Source organism: Kryptolebias marmoratus, linkage group LG5 (assembly GCF_001649575.2).
Source record: "Kryptolebias marmoratus isolate JLee-2015 linkage group LG5, ASM164957v2, whole genome shotgun sequence".
In the NCBI taxonomy this organism is placed as follows: domain Eukaryota; kingdom Metazoa; phylum Chordata; class Actinopteri; order Cyprinodontiformes; family Rivulidae; genus Kryptolebias; species Kryptolebias marmoratus.
In genome coordinates this window covers 7,162,451-7,176,860 of record NC_051434.1, presented here as the reverse complement: position 1 = coordinate 7,176,860, position 14,410 = coordinate 7,162,451, and the positions used below count along the sequence as shown (strand labels likewise).

At 43.7% G+C, this 14,410-nt stretch overlaps 1 protein-coding gene across 1 annotated transcript in view; it reads right to left on the bottom strand.

The window, feature by feature from the left end:
• chrna11 (cholinergic receptor, nicotinic, alpha 11) overlaps nt 1-11,852 on the bottom strand; it is a 15,114-nt gene extending 3,262 nt beyond the window's left edge. Inside the window, exons 1-8 of the mRNA XM_025007424.2 lie at nt 11,801-11,852; nt 9,340-9,479; nt 8,996-9,040; nt 7,230-7,339; nt 7,068-7,147; nt 4,221-4,388; nt 3,937-4,131; nt 798-884 (exon numbers count right to left, since the gene is read on the bottom strand). Coding sequence (XP_024863192.1) covers nt 798-884; nt 3,937-4,131; nt 4,221-4,388; nt 7,068-7,147; nt 7,230-7,339; nt 8,996-9,040; nt 9,340-9,479; nt 11,801-11,852 — 877 coding nt within the window. The remainder of the gene's footprint in view (nt 1-797; nt 885-3,936; nt 4,132-4,220; nt 4,389-7,067; nt 7,148-7,229; nt 7,340-8,995; nt 9,041-9,339; nt 9,480-11,800) is intronic.
• Nucleotides 11,853-14,410: the final 2,558 nt, after the last annotated feature.

Genomic DNA, 14,410 nt, shown 5'->3' with positions numbered 1-14,410 from the left:
TATATATATATATATATATATATATATATATATATATATATATATATATATATATATATATAATCTTCAGAAGATAAAGGAACTGAGATCTGCTGCTGTATATTTAAAACAGCCGTGATGTAGGACTTTAGTTTTAGGCATCTGTTTTAGGTGTTTTCCTCATTTCATTCTGTTCAGGTGGTTTTATTGGCTGTGACTTCAGGCAAGACAGAGTAATTGAATGTTTTAACACAGTGTGACACTTATAATATATAAATACCATTGGGCGTTGTCTTGCAGAAATAAGCAAAGCCTTCCATGGAAAATAACCATCTCATCTGCTACCATTATCTGTGCCCAATAAATCCATTTTTTAAATTGTGTTAGATTTTGATTTGTTAAACAAAACGGGGCAGATTTCTGGTCTTTGTCTCTAACTAAGCTTGGGCTCAGAGAAGGTGCTGCTAATTCTCCTGCACCTTTGACCCTCCGTTCTGTCTTCGTGTCTTTGCAGCGGGAATAATGAGGCGCAACAAAGGCGTCACGAGTCTGCGCTGCGTGAGCAGAACAAACATAGTTGGAGATAAAAACACGGCAACCTTCTCCGTCCCCTAAAAACCATCGGGCCTTGAGCAAAATCCACTTCTTTGTTTTACAGATCTGGAACCAGTCAAGCTCAAACTGTAAGTTTTCAAAAAAAAACTTAAACTGCATCTTTATTCAGTAGAAGCAGCAACATGCTGCTCATCATTAAATGTTACGACAGATCGTTAAATCAGGCGAGGTGAGTTTGTTTTTTACCTTCTCCGTATACATACCTATGAGAGGGACGGAGTCGGACGTGGCGGGCATGATCTCTGCGACCAGCAGCATGAAAACAGTGAGCGACAGCAGCACGGTGATACCTGCAGGACGGACAGACGGACACATGGTTCCTAATGCTTTAGCTACATTTTGTTAAGCAATCAATACTGTGGTTTAGTCTCCTCCCTGGAGTCGTTTTTGCCTCTTTGTGGGAAACTCCACTGGTGCGTTGTGATAAATGGTCAGGCTCATGATGAGATCGGGTTCGATTTATGGAAATGACCGGCTAATGCTCAAACGCTGGATTGCCTCCGGTTGTTTTGTACCTCTCCAGCCTTAAAGGCTCCTACGCACGGCAAACAAACCTCCTCCTAAACAGTTCAGACTGCGATTGTAAAAAAAAAAAAAAAAAAAGCACACCTCATATGCGCTCCGACTGGGAAACTCGTCTTCGTTTAAGCAGAATTTAACAAGTGCTTCGCTGGCCTGACTGCTTTCAGTTCGAACATTCAATTAAACTCCTGGTCTGGGAGGGATAAAATATGACTGGCTTGATGATGTTAGGTAGATTAAAAATCCTTCTTTATGTTTCCTTTTTTTAAAGCTCAGCCACTTTGTCCCGGTGTCTCCTCCATCAACTGGAAATGACAGCAGAGTATTTTCCTGGAAGGCAGTGTGTAAGCTCTCCTCTACATAATCAATTCACTAGCCTTAATTACATCAATAGGTTAATTGACCGCATGTGTAAGGCTTTTTTTTCCCCCTCTGGTGAAAAGCTGCATAATATACCTTCACTGAGGGAGAGGACATGCTTTCACAATGCCATTAAGGCGTCACTCCCACTCAGACACGAGTCGAACAGGATTTTTAAGCAAAATCATAATTATTTATCTAAATTACAGAGCGTATTCAGCGAGTGGATGGAGCGCGCCAAAGATAATGAAACGTCTAGCGAACATAAAGCCGTTAATGGTTCTTTTAACTTGGTTTCCTGAAACTTTCAGTTAAAATGTCCATTTTTATTTCGCAGAACCCGAGAGGATATTTTCCTTGTGGCTTTTAATGTCTGCTGAATGTTCTGAAGCTCAAAAACAGTCAATTAACAGTAATCAGGCAGCAGATGAAAGGAAATTCTTGCACTGGAGGAGCTGAGAGCAAATTATGTTTGATATTTTTGTTCCTAAATGACTGAAATGATTTATTTGTGTTCAGGACAATACTACTTGTGTTCGTTAACTCATTATTTCAGCTCCGTGAAGCTGAGATAAAAGAGTCTGGAGTGTTTACTGTTCTGATATGAGCATCACTTATTTTTAGACAGGATGAGACTGATGTTAAAAGGTACTTGCAGCGCTGCTTCATGGTGTCATTTGGTTCATTCAGTTGTCTTCCCTTTCTTCATTCTTCTCCTTCTCGGCTCTGTCGTCCTCTCTCATCTGTTTCTAATTCCTCGCCCGTCCTTTTTGCCGTCTTCCCACACCCATCGCTCTCTTCTCCTCCGCCGTGATTTTTCTCATGTGCCCATTTAGTTATCCGGTAATCCCTCTCCTCACTCCGCTCCTCCCCCCCTCCCCGCTTTGCCTCTTTGTGCCTCCTGATAATCTGCCGTGCCGTCCGTGTGCTCTCGTTCTGCAGCGGTCCACTTTCAGCTTTCAGCGCGTCTGCATTCGAACTCGTTGGGTCTGAGAGACCCGGAGTCAGGCACTTTGCGTTTACGGGACCTTGCTTGCTTTGTTTCATCTTTTGTTTGGTACCTTTCCATTTCTGGGTCAGGAACTTTGAGCGAGATGAAAAAAAGTTTACTCCTTTTGAATTAGCAGGATTTATACATCACAGTTAGACACATCATCTACAAACCATGCTACAATCACAACAGATTCTTTTTTCTTTTTGTTGTAAAATTTCCAAACGTGGATGTCATATTGTTCCCAACTCTGGAGGAAAGGTGCCCGTCCTTTTAAACAAAGACTCATCTCATCCAGACGGCTGGTCGGTGGAACGATGCAACATAACAGGACTTCTCAAAGTTGGGAGGTTATTGAAAAGATAACATTCTTTGCGAATTTAGGTAACTCAAAAACAGTTCCTCCCGTCACTAGGGCTAAGCGTCCTGCAAAGCCCACCGAGAACACATCGTGCCTCCATGGAAACAGCAACAGCCAAAGCACCAGAAGAAAACGCAGCAGCTCACGAAAATATTTTTTCATTTAGCTCCCCACTTTAAGAAAAACAACGAGTAGGAATGATGGGAATGGAAGGACACCAACAGGGAAACCATTTCTCTCCAGAAAAACATATTTCCTGTCTTTAAATGACCAGCTGTATGTCCTGCAGACAGATGAGCCAGTTGTTTCATGATATGTTTAAAGGGCAGAAGGTTAAAAAAAGAAGCAAGCATCATTGTCAACATCGGTTCATCCTCTGAGTTTAGGAGCCTTTTTATGTTTGAATGATCCACAGGTCAGAGTTAAGTAGCTTAACAAACAGAAAACAAACTTTGGAAGATCTTCAGCTCATTACCACTTCCAAGAAAGGCTGGTTTCTTCAAGGCAAGTTATTAAGAAAAAAAATGGAATGACTTAATATTTAAGCGCAGTACTGTATGTACTTTAAAAGTTTTGAAGTGAGCATTAGTCTGTTTAATACCATCATGCTTAGGAGGACCTTCACTGCCAGCTTCCTGACAAGGCCACAGGCCGGATAGTTTACTACAAACGAGATAATGGAAACATGATTAATGTGCGTTTGACACCAGTGTCAAGCTGTTGCTTCACAGCAGGAAATTAACCCAAAGCTCGCAACAAAACCAGCAGCTGAGCCTTTAAAGGAAAAGAACGGCTTAAACGTCTCTTAGTTCAGCGATGTTGAATCGAGATGTATCAGAAACGGTTTAATGTGAAAAATCCTCCTCATTGTCAGGCCCCTCTCATGAACAGCAACAATGAACCTCTGATAAATGATGCTACAGTTAAAGAACTGGTTTCAGAAAAACCTAAAAGTGGTCAAACTGAGCTGTAGTTGTGTTTTCGATGAAGATCGTTTATTAGGAGTCAGTGCAGTCTTGTTACTTTACATTAATTCTGACCCTTTACTGGTCCTAATGAGCACACTATTTAACACAGACCCCAAATTTAGCATCAGACTTCCACTCACCCAGCGAGATCTTCTCCCCGGAGTCGGCTGGCAGCACAAAGATTAGTAGAGTCATGGACGACAGCAGCACACACGGGATGAGCAGATTCAGGGCGTAGTAGAGAGTCCGCCGCCGTATTGTTATAACAAAAGTCACATCTGGGTAAGGCTCCTTACAGCAATCATAGAAAACCTCATTTCTGGTGCCAGGAACACCTGCAAAAACACAAAGACAAAGTCACTGTCACTGTCAGGGTTGTTTTTTTTAACAGAGGACACAGAAGCAGATGTTCCTCCAGACTGACCGATTAGGTCCCACTCGCCGTTGGGCATGTACCCCGAGATGTCAGCGTCAGTCATCTGAAGGTCCAGCAGCCAGCCGTCGTACGTCCACGAGCCGAATTTCAGCTCGCATTTCTGAATGTCAAAAGGGAACCAGCGGACGTCCACGTTGCACGTGCTCATGAAGATTCCTGAGAGGGAAAAGGAGACGTGAGGGAAGAGGGCAGGAAGTTACAGCCTGACAGTCAATTGACAAGACGACTGTATTGACCCCTGCAGTTTCCTGTGGAGACTGGAAACAGATGTAGTGGAGGACTGTGCAGAGTCTGTCATGAATATCAAATAGCTTGTTAGAGCTTTCATTCAACCTGACTAGATTTTTACACCGAGGTGATGTGAAAAAAAAACCTCTGCATCGAATCTAACAGAACCCACTGCAGTGAAGTTTTTGTTAACGATATGCCAGTCCACAGAATTTACTGCTATAAAATTCTGTTTCGAAGCTGAGGGGGGAAAAAAAAAAAAAAAAGAAAGCAGAGACTGGATAATAAACAACCTCCCATCAAAGACATGTCTATAAAAAAAAATCTGGCAGCAGTGTTGTCACTCCTCCACTTCTCAGATTTTCTCCTCTCCGCTCTGCCTGCATACAGCTGTTCACCGAGCATCAGCAGCAACAGAAGGAAACATCCACATCGCTGAAAAATGAGATTTACCAGTAGTGCCCTAATGAGATTGCCACTGTTATCATGCAAAATAAGTGTACGCATCAGCACGCCACACATGCAGGGTGTAATCCCCCCCACCCCACCCCACCCCACCCCAATATGAAGAATCACAACGATCCTGGTTGCTGGCAAACCGCATCCTTTAATGTACTTAAAGGAATAAACTAATCAAGCGTGTTAAAACATTCAGACACACACACACACACACACAACCAAAATGTCAGTGAAGCCTTGAAGCTCTCAGAGACGTTCATTATGAGCCTGTCGACATGCAAATCAGCCCTCAGAGGTAAATGAAAGTAGAGTTTGGAGAAGTATTAAAAAAATTTTAAAACTTATCAGCTTTAAGAGCAGAAGTTCATCTAAAATTATCTATAAAAAAAAAGATCCCAAAAATCAAAAGAGCTGTAAATTTAGTTTGATACACATTTGGCTCTTTAAGATTCAGCTGCTGATATTCAATTTGTGCTTCACGAGGATAAAAGGTCTTTATTATGTCCAGCTGCCAAGAGGTGATAATGTGTCTGTCTGTTAACAAAATATCTCATGAACCACTGGATGGATTGTGATGAAACATTCAAGAGACGATCATTAGATATATTTCTACAACTCCTTTATCTTTGGAGTCAATCCAGTTTAAGATGGCCACCACAGCTAATTGACATCAGCCAACACAAAAACTGACAGTAACTCTAACTAAAATGTGACGTGGTAGTAGCTGAGAGTCATTCACAACACAGACTCCGAGTGTGATATGATTTGGCATGAGATGTTATTTTAAGGGCTAGACTAAAACAGCTACAATTATGGGGTGTCAAACTCCGGGCCTCAAGGGCCACTGTCCTGGGAGTTTTAGGTTTTTCTGCTCCAACACACCTGATTCAAACGGTTTAATTACCTCCTCGCCAAATCATCGAGTTCTCCAGGAGCACGGCAACAAGTCATCCATTTAAACCAGGTGTTTTAAAGCAAGAACACGTCTAAAACCTGCAGGAGAGCGGCCCCCGAGGAACGGAGTTTGACACCCCTGAGCTACAACAGGTGGCGGGTGATATGCATTCCTTCAAGTATTATTAGGCCTTTGAATTTTCACCTTGTCACAAACCAGAGATAATGCTGCTTTTGTGCTTCGCGTGTCTTATTTTGTAACCTGTCTCTCCAAGACGTTCAGTAGCCTTGGTTCAAACAAGACAGCTGAATTGTTTTCTTCCTGTGCTGCTCAGAGCAATCCCCATTTCAGAGCCCCTGAAACAAAACAAAAAATCACTTCCAAAGCACGCATTACAAGGGCTCTAGACAAGATTACCTTGTTGTAAATGTCACCCGATTGAGATAAGAGCTGAAAACCTGCTGCACCTTCTCTTCTGAAATGCCATTAATCCAGACAAAACAAGAGCTCTCCAAACACGAGATCAGCAGACACCTGGGATCCACGTTATTTACTTCACGTCAGCCTCACGCTCCGTTCCTGCCACTCAACCTGGAGCCTTTTATTAGTTGTCAATAAGATCCCCAAACAGAGGTCAGCAACTGTTTCGTTTGTTTTCATTTCTCTCCTTTCGTAGTTTCCTAATAGTGTCAAAACTCTCCTCCATCTCATTTAATTCACCTGAGCTCTTCTTTTGCTCCTTCCCCTACCTGCCTCTGATCTACCTCACAGCATAAAGCGTCTGTAAACACATTCAGCAGCAGCCTATCGATAAATCTGGCCTTTTCAACAGAACTGATAGTGTGGCTCTTTGTGCTCACAGCCCATGTCTTTTACTGTAGTGGGTAATTTCAGCTCTAACCCCTCAGCTGCACGAGGGATTCACGCCGAAGCTACTTTAATCTGGAAGAGCCTGAGAAAATACAAAGCAAAGACCCGTGAAAACCCAGAGGAGCCGTTACCTTCGCAGCCTAGCAGGGGTCTTGTGTTTAGGTTAAGGCAGGGAGCGAAGGAGGCGAGTGCCTCTTATTTATAGACGTTACAGCACACTAACCAGTTTCTAACCAGAAATGCTGTTTTATTGATGAAATATTAATGTCAAGTGCACAAACAGGACGACATGCGGGGACTGCAGAGCGAGAACCTGCAGCTGCACCTCTGGGAAACGAATAAAGTGAACGAAAAAATAATAATATACAGAGGAGGGAACCCACCTGGAGGGAGATACTTGGCAAATCCGCTGGAGTTCACCAGAACGTTAGTCTTAAAGGTGGAGTCAAAGTCGTCATCTGCACTGAGGAGGGACAGGAGGAGGAAGTGACATCACCCGCTGAGGTGTTGCAGACGCGTGCCGGGTTTGCGTTCAGGTGTTTTACCTGTTGTAGAGCAGTATGTCCGGCGTCCACACCTGATCCGTGGTGAAGCGGAGGTTTTTCACCCCAGGGTGTTCGCTCTGGTTCCACTGGAGGTAGTGGTCGAACCAACTCTTTGAACACACACAGAAAACACACTGAGACCTGCAGATTACAGCCCAGAAGCTTTCACTTCAATCTCACATCAACAGAAACGGATTAATAATTTAAGACACAGTGCTGTGAAAAAGTATTTCCCCCCTTACAGCTTCTGTTCCTGCCTAAATGTTTCAAATCAGCAAATAAACTTTACTATCAGACAAAGACAGTTTTTAAACGATTTTTTCTTTTATTAAAGGGAAAACAGCTACTCAAACCAGCCTGTAGTGGCCCCCCTCGTTAAATCATTAATGAACTGTGAGACACCCAGGCCCGATTACAGGATCAAGAAGTCGATTAAATGGAGCCTTTATACGGAAATGAACAGAACATGAAAAGGCGGCGAACCTTCCCAGGAGTGGCCAGATGACCAAAACGACTCCAAGAGCAGCTCATCCGGGTTTGTCACAAAAGAACCCAGAACAACATGTAAAGTTCTGCGGGCCTCACTTAACTCAGTTAGGGTCAGTGTTCACGATTCAAGAAAGAGATGAGACAAAAACTGCCTCCGTGGGGGAGTTTCAAGGCTGAGCAAAAACCACATTCGCCCCCAAAAAAAAAACATCTTGATGATCCTTTAAGACTTCGGAGAAGATATTCTGGGGCTTGACGAGACAAAAGTAGAACTTTCCACTGCGTTTGGCATCACCCTAACGCTGCGTTTCAGAAAAAGTCCATCGGAACGACAGTGAAACACGGTGGTGGTAGTGTGATGGTCTGGGACCGCTTTGCTGCTTCTGGACCCGAACCTGAACGACTTGCAGTAACTGATGGGAGCCATAAATTCAGCTCTGTACAAAAAACACCCTGAAGGAGAACGTCCGGCCATCAGTTTGTGACCTGAAGCTTGTTCACGGTCGGGTTCTGCAGCCGGACAACGATCCGAATCACAGCCGCAAAATTCCTCCACAGCCACGAGAAAGACTCAGTGCCACAAACACTTCACTTAAATTGACACAACCAGTTATTACGTTGAGGGGGTAATTACCTTTTCACGTACAGACATGAAAACATCATTTTAAAACTGCATTTTCTGTTTACTCGGGTTATCTTTGTCTGATATTAACATGTTTGATGATCTGAAACGTGTATGTGACAAAAAAAGTCAGAAAATTGAAAAAAAGGGGGTTAATACTTCTTCACAGCAGTATATTTTGTGTTGACCATAGCACACAATTACCAAGACGTTCCCCAATAATCTATCTAATAATGCAAAGGCAAAACATTAGTCAGCCTCAGGTTTTTATGGGTTTTTTTCTTATGAGAGTAAAATTATTGTGTAAAATCTTTCTTCAGCACATCTCAGTCGCATTATGAACTAGATTTTGGTGACCAGGAAGCTATGAAAGCCTCTCATAGTATTAGTTAGGAGTTAAATCCCTAAAACGTATTAATCACCGGAGCACGTTCCCTCACTAACTTGCTCGGTTAAATCCAGGTGGAGGCTCTTTTTGACAGGCACTGTATTACACTTGCACTTTCAGAAGAGGGGCTATTTTTTGTTCTCTTCTAAATTTAGGGATACTGGGTTACAGCGAGTTTCGTGACCTTAATTCTCGGCGTTACAGATCGCATCAGCTGGTTCATGAAAAGGAAAAACACTCAGGACAGCAGAGGAGGCTCGTTCTTACCATCTGTAGCCACATGTTGGACGTTAACACTTGGTTCTTCTCATCCTGCAACACATTCAAAAGCATGCTGCCTTGTTTATCACAGAGCAGAGAACTGAGCGTGATTTTTCATTCATATCAAAGATTTCGCCTTTAGGTTCACATGTAAACTCACAAATATGGACAAATTTAGGTATTATTAATAGTGTCATACAGTTTTAGGCATAATGTGGTGACAACTTCATTTTTTTTGTATAATCTGAGTTCTGACTTTCATAACTTCAGGCTGGATGTTTTATTTCATCCATTATTCATCTGTCTGGTGGCTGTTGAGGTAAGGAATAGAGACGGTTGTTTGCACCTACCACATCCATGATCTGTATCAAACTGAGCGTAAAGACGACGGTGAGGGGGTGAGAGTCGTTGCCCACGGGCCGCTCCATCCGGTTGTAGTCCTTCAGCAGGTTCTTCAGCAGGTTCCTCTGATGAGGCCCCTGTAACGACACTGGAGAAGCAGGAAACTGGTGACTGATCACACTCGCGGCTCTTTAAAAAGTCTGCGTCAGCTGGGAATCAAATGAAGATGTGCTGAAAACACCGTACTGCATGCGGGAGAGCAAATTAGGAGATTTAGTCCTGAGAAACTGAACTGTTTATGAACTGTTTAAAAATCGTCATCTTTAGGAGAACGCAATTACATCGAAGTGTCAGGGGGGAAAGGCTGCAAAACAGGAAATGTAATGATGAAATTAGCACGAAATTTTATCACCATTAGTCACGCTCCTTTTTACTTTTGCGGTTTAAACTTTCCAAACAAGATGTGGAGGAAAGGTTCGGCTCTCGAGCTCGAATGAAATATCCAGCATTAATACAGATTAATATAATCCAGGGGGAAATCAGCAAACAAAAGAACGATTCGCAGAGAACCTTGAGAACATTTCGTAAACCAATTAGAAATACCAGGAAGTCTTATCAGGACATAATTGGTACAAATTAAAGTATAATTAGGTTAGTTTGGAAGGCCCAGAGGTCAACTCAAATGTACAGACTGATTAAAAATGTAAGAGTGTTTAATTCTTTTTCTCAGCCTTTTCTCTCGTTAATACGTCCTTTTTAACAACCCCAAGATTCTCCCAAAATCAGAGTTTTCTTTCTCGTTTCATTTACAACTCAAAGGTTCTTAAATCAGATGTTCATACCGTGTAGGAGGGTTATGAAATGCTGCATCTTGATGTCTCAGTGGAGGATTAACAAAAGCTCAATCCGAACATATGGGCTGTGAAATAACAAGCTGCAAGTAAAACAAAGTGCTCGCACATTAAAAGCCAAGATATTCTGCTCAGCTGAGAGGAAGAACAGGTGAGAAGAAAAGGGTTTGCAGCATTGATTTAAAACGATCAAGGCTCCGAGCAGCTGTTACGTGAAAAAGGTAAATTATTCCACAGTTTAGGGGCTGATGCAAAAAAAAAAAAAAAAAAATGGCCTGAATCTAAGAACATGAAAGAACAAGTGGTTTGCAGCCGTCAGTGTTCTGGCTGTGGAGCCGTGCAGCTGAGACCCTTAAAAGCAAATATTTTTAAATTGGATCCTGAAATGAGTTGAAAGCCGAAGTCGGTGCAGGTTTAATGTGACCTTTCTTTCCTGTCAGATGGCAGACCGCTGCTCTTTTAACAGCCTGCAGGCGACCACTAATCAGCAGCAGCACAGAAAAAAATAATAAAAAGATTTGAAATAATCAAAATAAAACTAATAAAGTATGAGTTGCTCTCTGAAAGTCATATGGAGGGAGGTAGGCCTTATATTTACTGGGGTGCTTTAATTAAAAAAGCTCGCCTTTGCAGCTGAGCTTATCGGTTCATCAAGTTTGAAGCTGCTGGCAAACAGGTAAAAATACATTTCTCTTGATTTGAAATAGGCTGGATTGGCCAAATAAATCTGCATTCGTGTGCAGGAAGTTTTCTCCACCTGCGATTGTGTATCTCTAAGGCTGAGCTGTGTAGCAAAGAGAAACATCAGCTGAAAATGTGACAGAGAGGCAGGAGCGGGAACGTGCGAGCACTCGAGGCGGTTTCAGAGCACGTCAGAATGATGGAGAAGCCCTGGATGGCTTTGGCTTCACAAGTCGAGCTGCAGCAACACAGTCTAAAACTTTTACCGTCCCCGCGCCCTTTTGTGTTGTTCTTGTTTTTCATCGTCGTCCTTCTCTTAAATACAAACTGGAACACGGCTTCGCTGTCGGCACTTCAGCCTGCAGGGAAAGTTCACCCACTCTCCTCTCGGCTCCGCCAGCCGCTGTCAAGCCTGAACGTTCAGCAGCTCCGAGCCTCGTCAGCCCGGCTGCAGCAACAGGGAGGCAAGATGGAAGAGCTGATCCATACTGTGTCATTAAACTGATTTGTTTCTGCTTCTCTGCAGGGGGGGGGGGGTTCCCTTGATGTGCACACAGAGACGGACAGAAAGCAAACGCTGAAATGATGAAATGTTCCGACGGCTCAGATTTTGCGGCGTGCTGCACCTGTCATCTGATGTTCTGCACAGACAGGGGGGTGTCAATCTGCCTGTTAAAATATGTCATGCCAGAGATGTCCGAGCCCTAAAACATATGTTTCCAGACAAATCACTCAAACAGAAACCCCCATAGATGCGGACAACCAAGCAAACAGGTGAGCTAGATCCTCACTTTACTTCTCCTGGAGTCTTTTCTCCACTTTAAATTCACAGGCGAAGCGTCAAAAGCACTGACTCCTGCCCCTGAATCCCTCTAAAATACCACCGCTGCAGCCAGACTCTTGAATGAAAGAGAGACAGAGATGCAGGCAGCCTCACCATTGATCAAAGCGGAGAATCCAGAGAGGAGCAGAGCCACAGAGTGCCACATCCTGGCAGTGAACCACCGGAGGAGAAGAGGAGGCAGAGGAGCAGCAGCTCCGGATGTCAGAGGAAGAAAATAAAAAGAGGAGGGGGGGCAGAGAGAGGAAAAGGCAGCAAAGACTCAGGAAGCTGCTGGAAAATCTTCGCTCCGCATCCAGTCAGCATCAGATGGAAGGAGTATCAGCAAGCGAGGAGGAGGAGAAGGAGGAGGAGATGTGGGCTCTGTCTGTCTCTCCGGGAGGTGGGCCTAAAATGGGGAGGAAAAAAAAGAAAAATGTCAGAGATGAGGGTGAAAGGGCTGAAGATAAAGAGGGTGAGGGCAGAGAGGTTTAAATTAAATCACCGTGAAGTAACCTCACTGAAGACAAACAAAACAAATGAGCGTGGATTTAAATTAAAAAGTTCAGGTGAAAAAAGAGCCACTCCAAAATACTCTGGCTGGAAAAGGAAGAGGAGCAATGCAGAGAGGTCTAAATTTACCATAGAAAGCAGGCACAAAGAGCCACAAGCAACATTAGAAGCACAAAAACTGTTTAGCTCCACATGGCAGCCTGTTTTCCTCTTATCCCTTACATTGTAAAAAAGCTGGATTACTTTCCAAACCCTTACTAGCTTCAAACAGAAACGTGTTTTAAGTTCTGTCAAAAATCCATGACCGGATTGGTTTCACTTCCGATGAGCAGTGGTGATGGTCACGCACTGCTGGGCTGATGAAAGCTCTGTGTGTGTGTGTGTTGGAGCATCCGCCCACGTGGTGGTGTTGGTGGGGGGGTGAGCTTTGAATCAGCCGAGCAGACGGACTCCGGCTTTAATTGAGAAAGTGCTGGGCTCTGCAGGAGGACAACGGGAATGTGCATAGTTAAACTCTACTTCGTGTTTGTCCTCGCGAAATGCTGATGCAAGGGCAGAGGCAGGGAGAAGCTGAGAGATGAAGAAAGAAGAGGAGAAGGGGGAAGGGATAGGGAAAAAGGAGGAAGAAAGACTTGGACTGTATAATAGATTACCCTATTACATCTACTGCCCTTTGGAATTACCCCCCTCTCTCTCTCAGGAAGCCTGTCACACATCCGGAGCGCTCCGGAGGAACAGATTCATGCTCGGCTGCACACAGGATGGAGAGTGGCCCTCGGAGGGGAAAAGAAGGATGACCTAGTCACAAGTCAAAAAAAAAAACTGCACAAAATCCTTCAACAAACAAAAAGGAGATGCATCCTGTTGCTTCAAAGCATTTGTGCAAACCCCATTTTGGGGGTTTTGTGTTCTTGTTGCACCAAGCAGCCAGTTCGACTAAGAGGCAAAAAAACAAAAAAAGACTAAATTCATTAGGCTTCATAAAAACTCCAGATTGGAGGCACTGAGGCGTGGGTGACATCTGGTGGTTTGTTTTTCCAAGTGCACGCTGGCTGGAGCTCAGCGCTGGCAAGCGTGTGTTGTGGGAGTGGTGACACGGTGGTCTTAATTATCAAGAAAGAAAGTGGGCTAAATGGTGCAGGACCGAGAAGAGGTGCCAATTATGAAGCGAGACCAGCAGGAAAAAATGAAGTCTGAGGGACTGAATTAAATTTTAATTAATGACGATCGCTAAAGGAGTAAAACTTTGAAGGGCCTTTGTCCAGAATGTGGCTTTTTTGTGGGAGATGGCCGTCTGTAAATGACCCCTCTGTGCTGAACGCTGAGCGCTGCCCCTGACGGTGCAGCCATCAGCCGTGGTGGCTGCTGGGCTGTGGGGTTTTAATTACTCCGCTGTTTGGATTAGGGCCTCTCCTGCGCTGACATGTTCCCTCCACCTAATAGGGTCTTATTGACAAAACCAGCACTTTCCTGTTATTTCTGATTTTGTCAGGGTGGCCTTTTTTTTTTTCTTTTTTTGTGAGGTTAAGTAGATGAAGTCGGTCTGATAGATTTCTGTCCCACCCTGTCATGGGAGAAGTCAAGCAGGAGGACAAAGTGGACTGTAATCCAATAAGATGTGAGGAATCAAAGAGGACCTGGCTCAGCAAAGTATTAAAATGTAAAATAACAAAGGCAACAAAGGAATCTGCCTCCGTCTAAAAGTCCACCTAAAAGGTACGGATTCGTGAGCATCTCTTTGATGAGAGAAGTCACTTCCTGGAGTCTCTATTTCTACATCCTGAGTGGTCACCTTTAGGTAAAGTCAGCCTGGATAGAAGCTGCGTGCTTATTTTGAATTCAAAGCTTTAAACACAAATCAATAGGTCCAGTCAAATAAGTCTGGCCTACAGATCAGTTTACCACTCAAATATTTCCTGTAAATCCACACAGTCATAATGTCTGCAGAATCCAAGAATCAAGATCAGCATTTCATTTAATAATATTCAACCAGAGCCCTTACAGTAAGCTTCAAGCACAAGTGCCAGCTATGCCATTTATTTATTTATTTTCCCACAAGTCAGAAAAACATGCAATAAATCAAACTATCGCAGGTTTAATAGTCTTGTAGAGCGGGGAAAGAAACTGAAACTCTGACAGTTTGGCAGTGGACGCTCCTGCGTCGTTCGCCCCGGCGGCAGCAGGATGGAAATATGCTGGTGGGGAGGGGGGGGG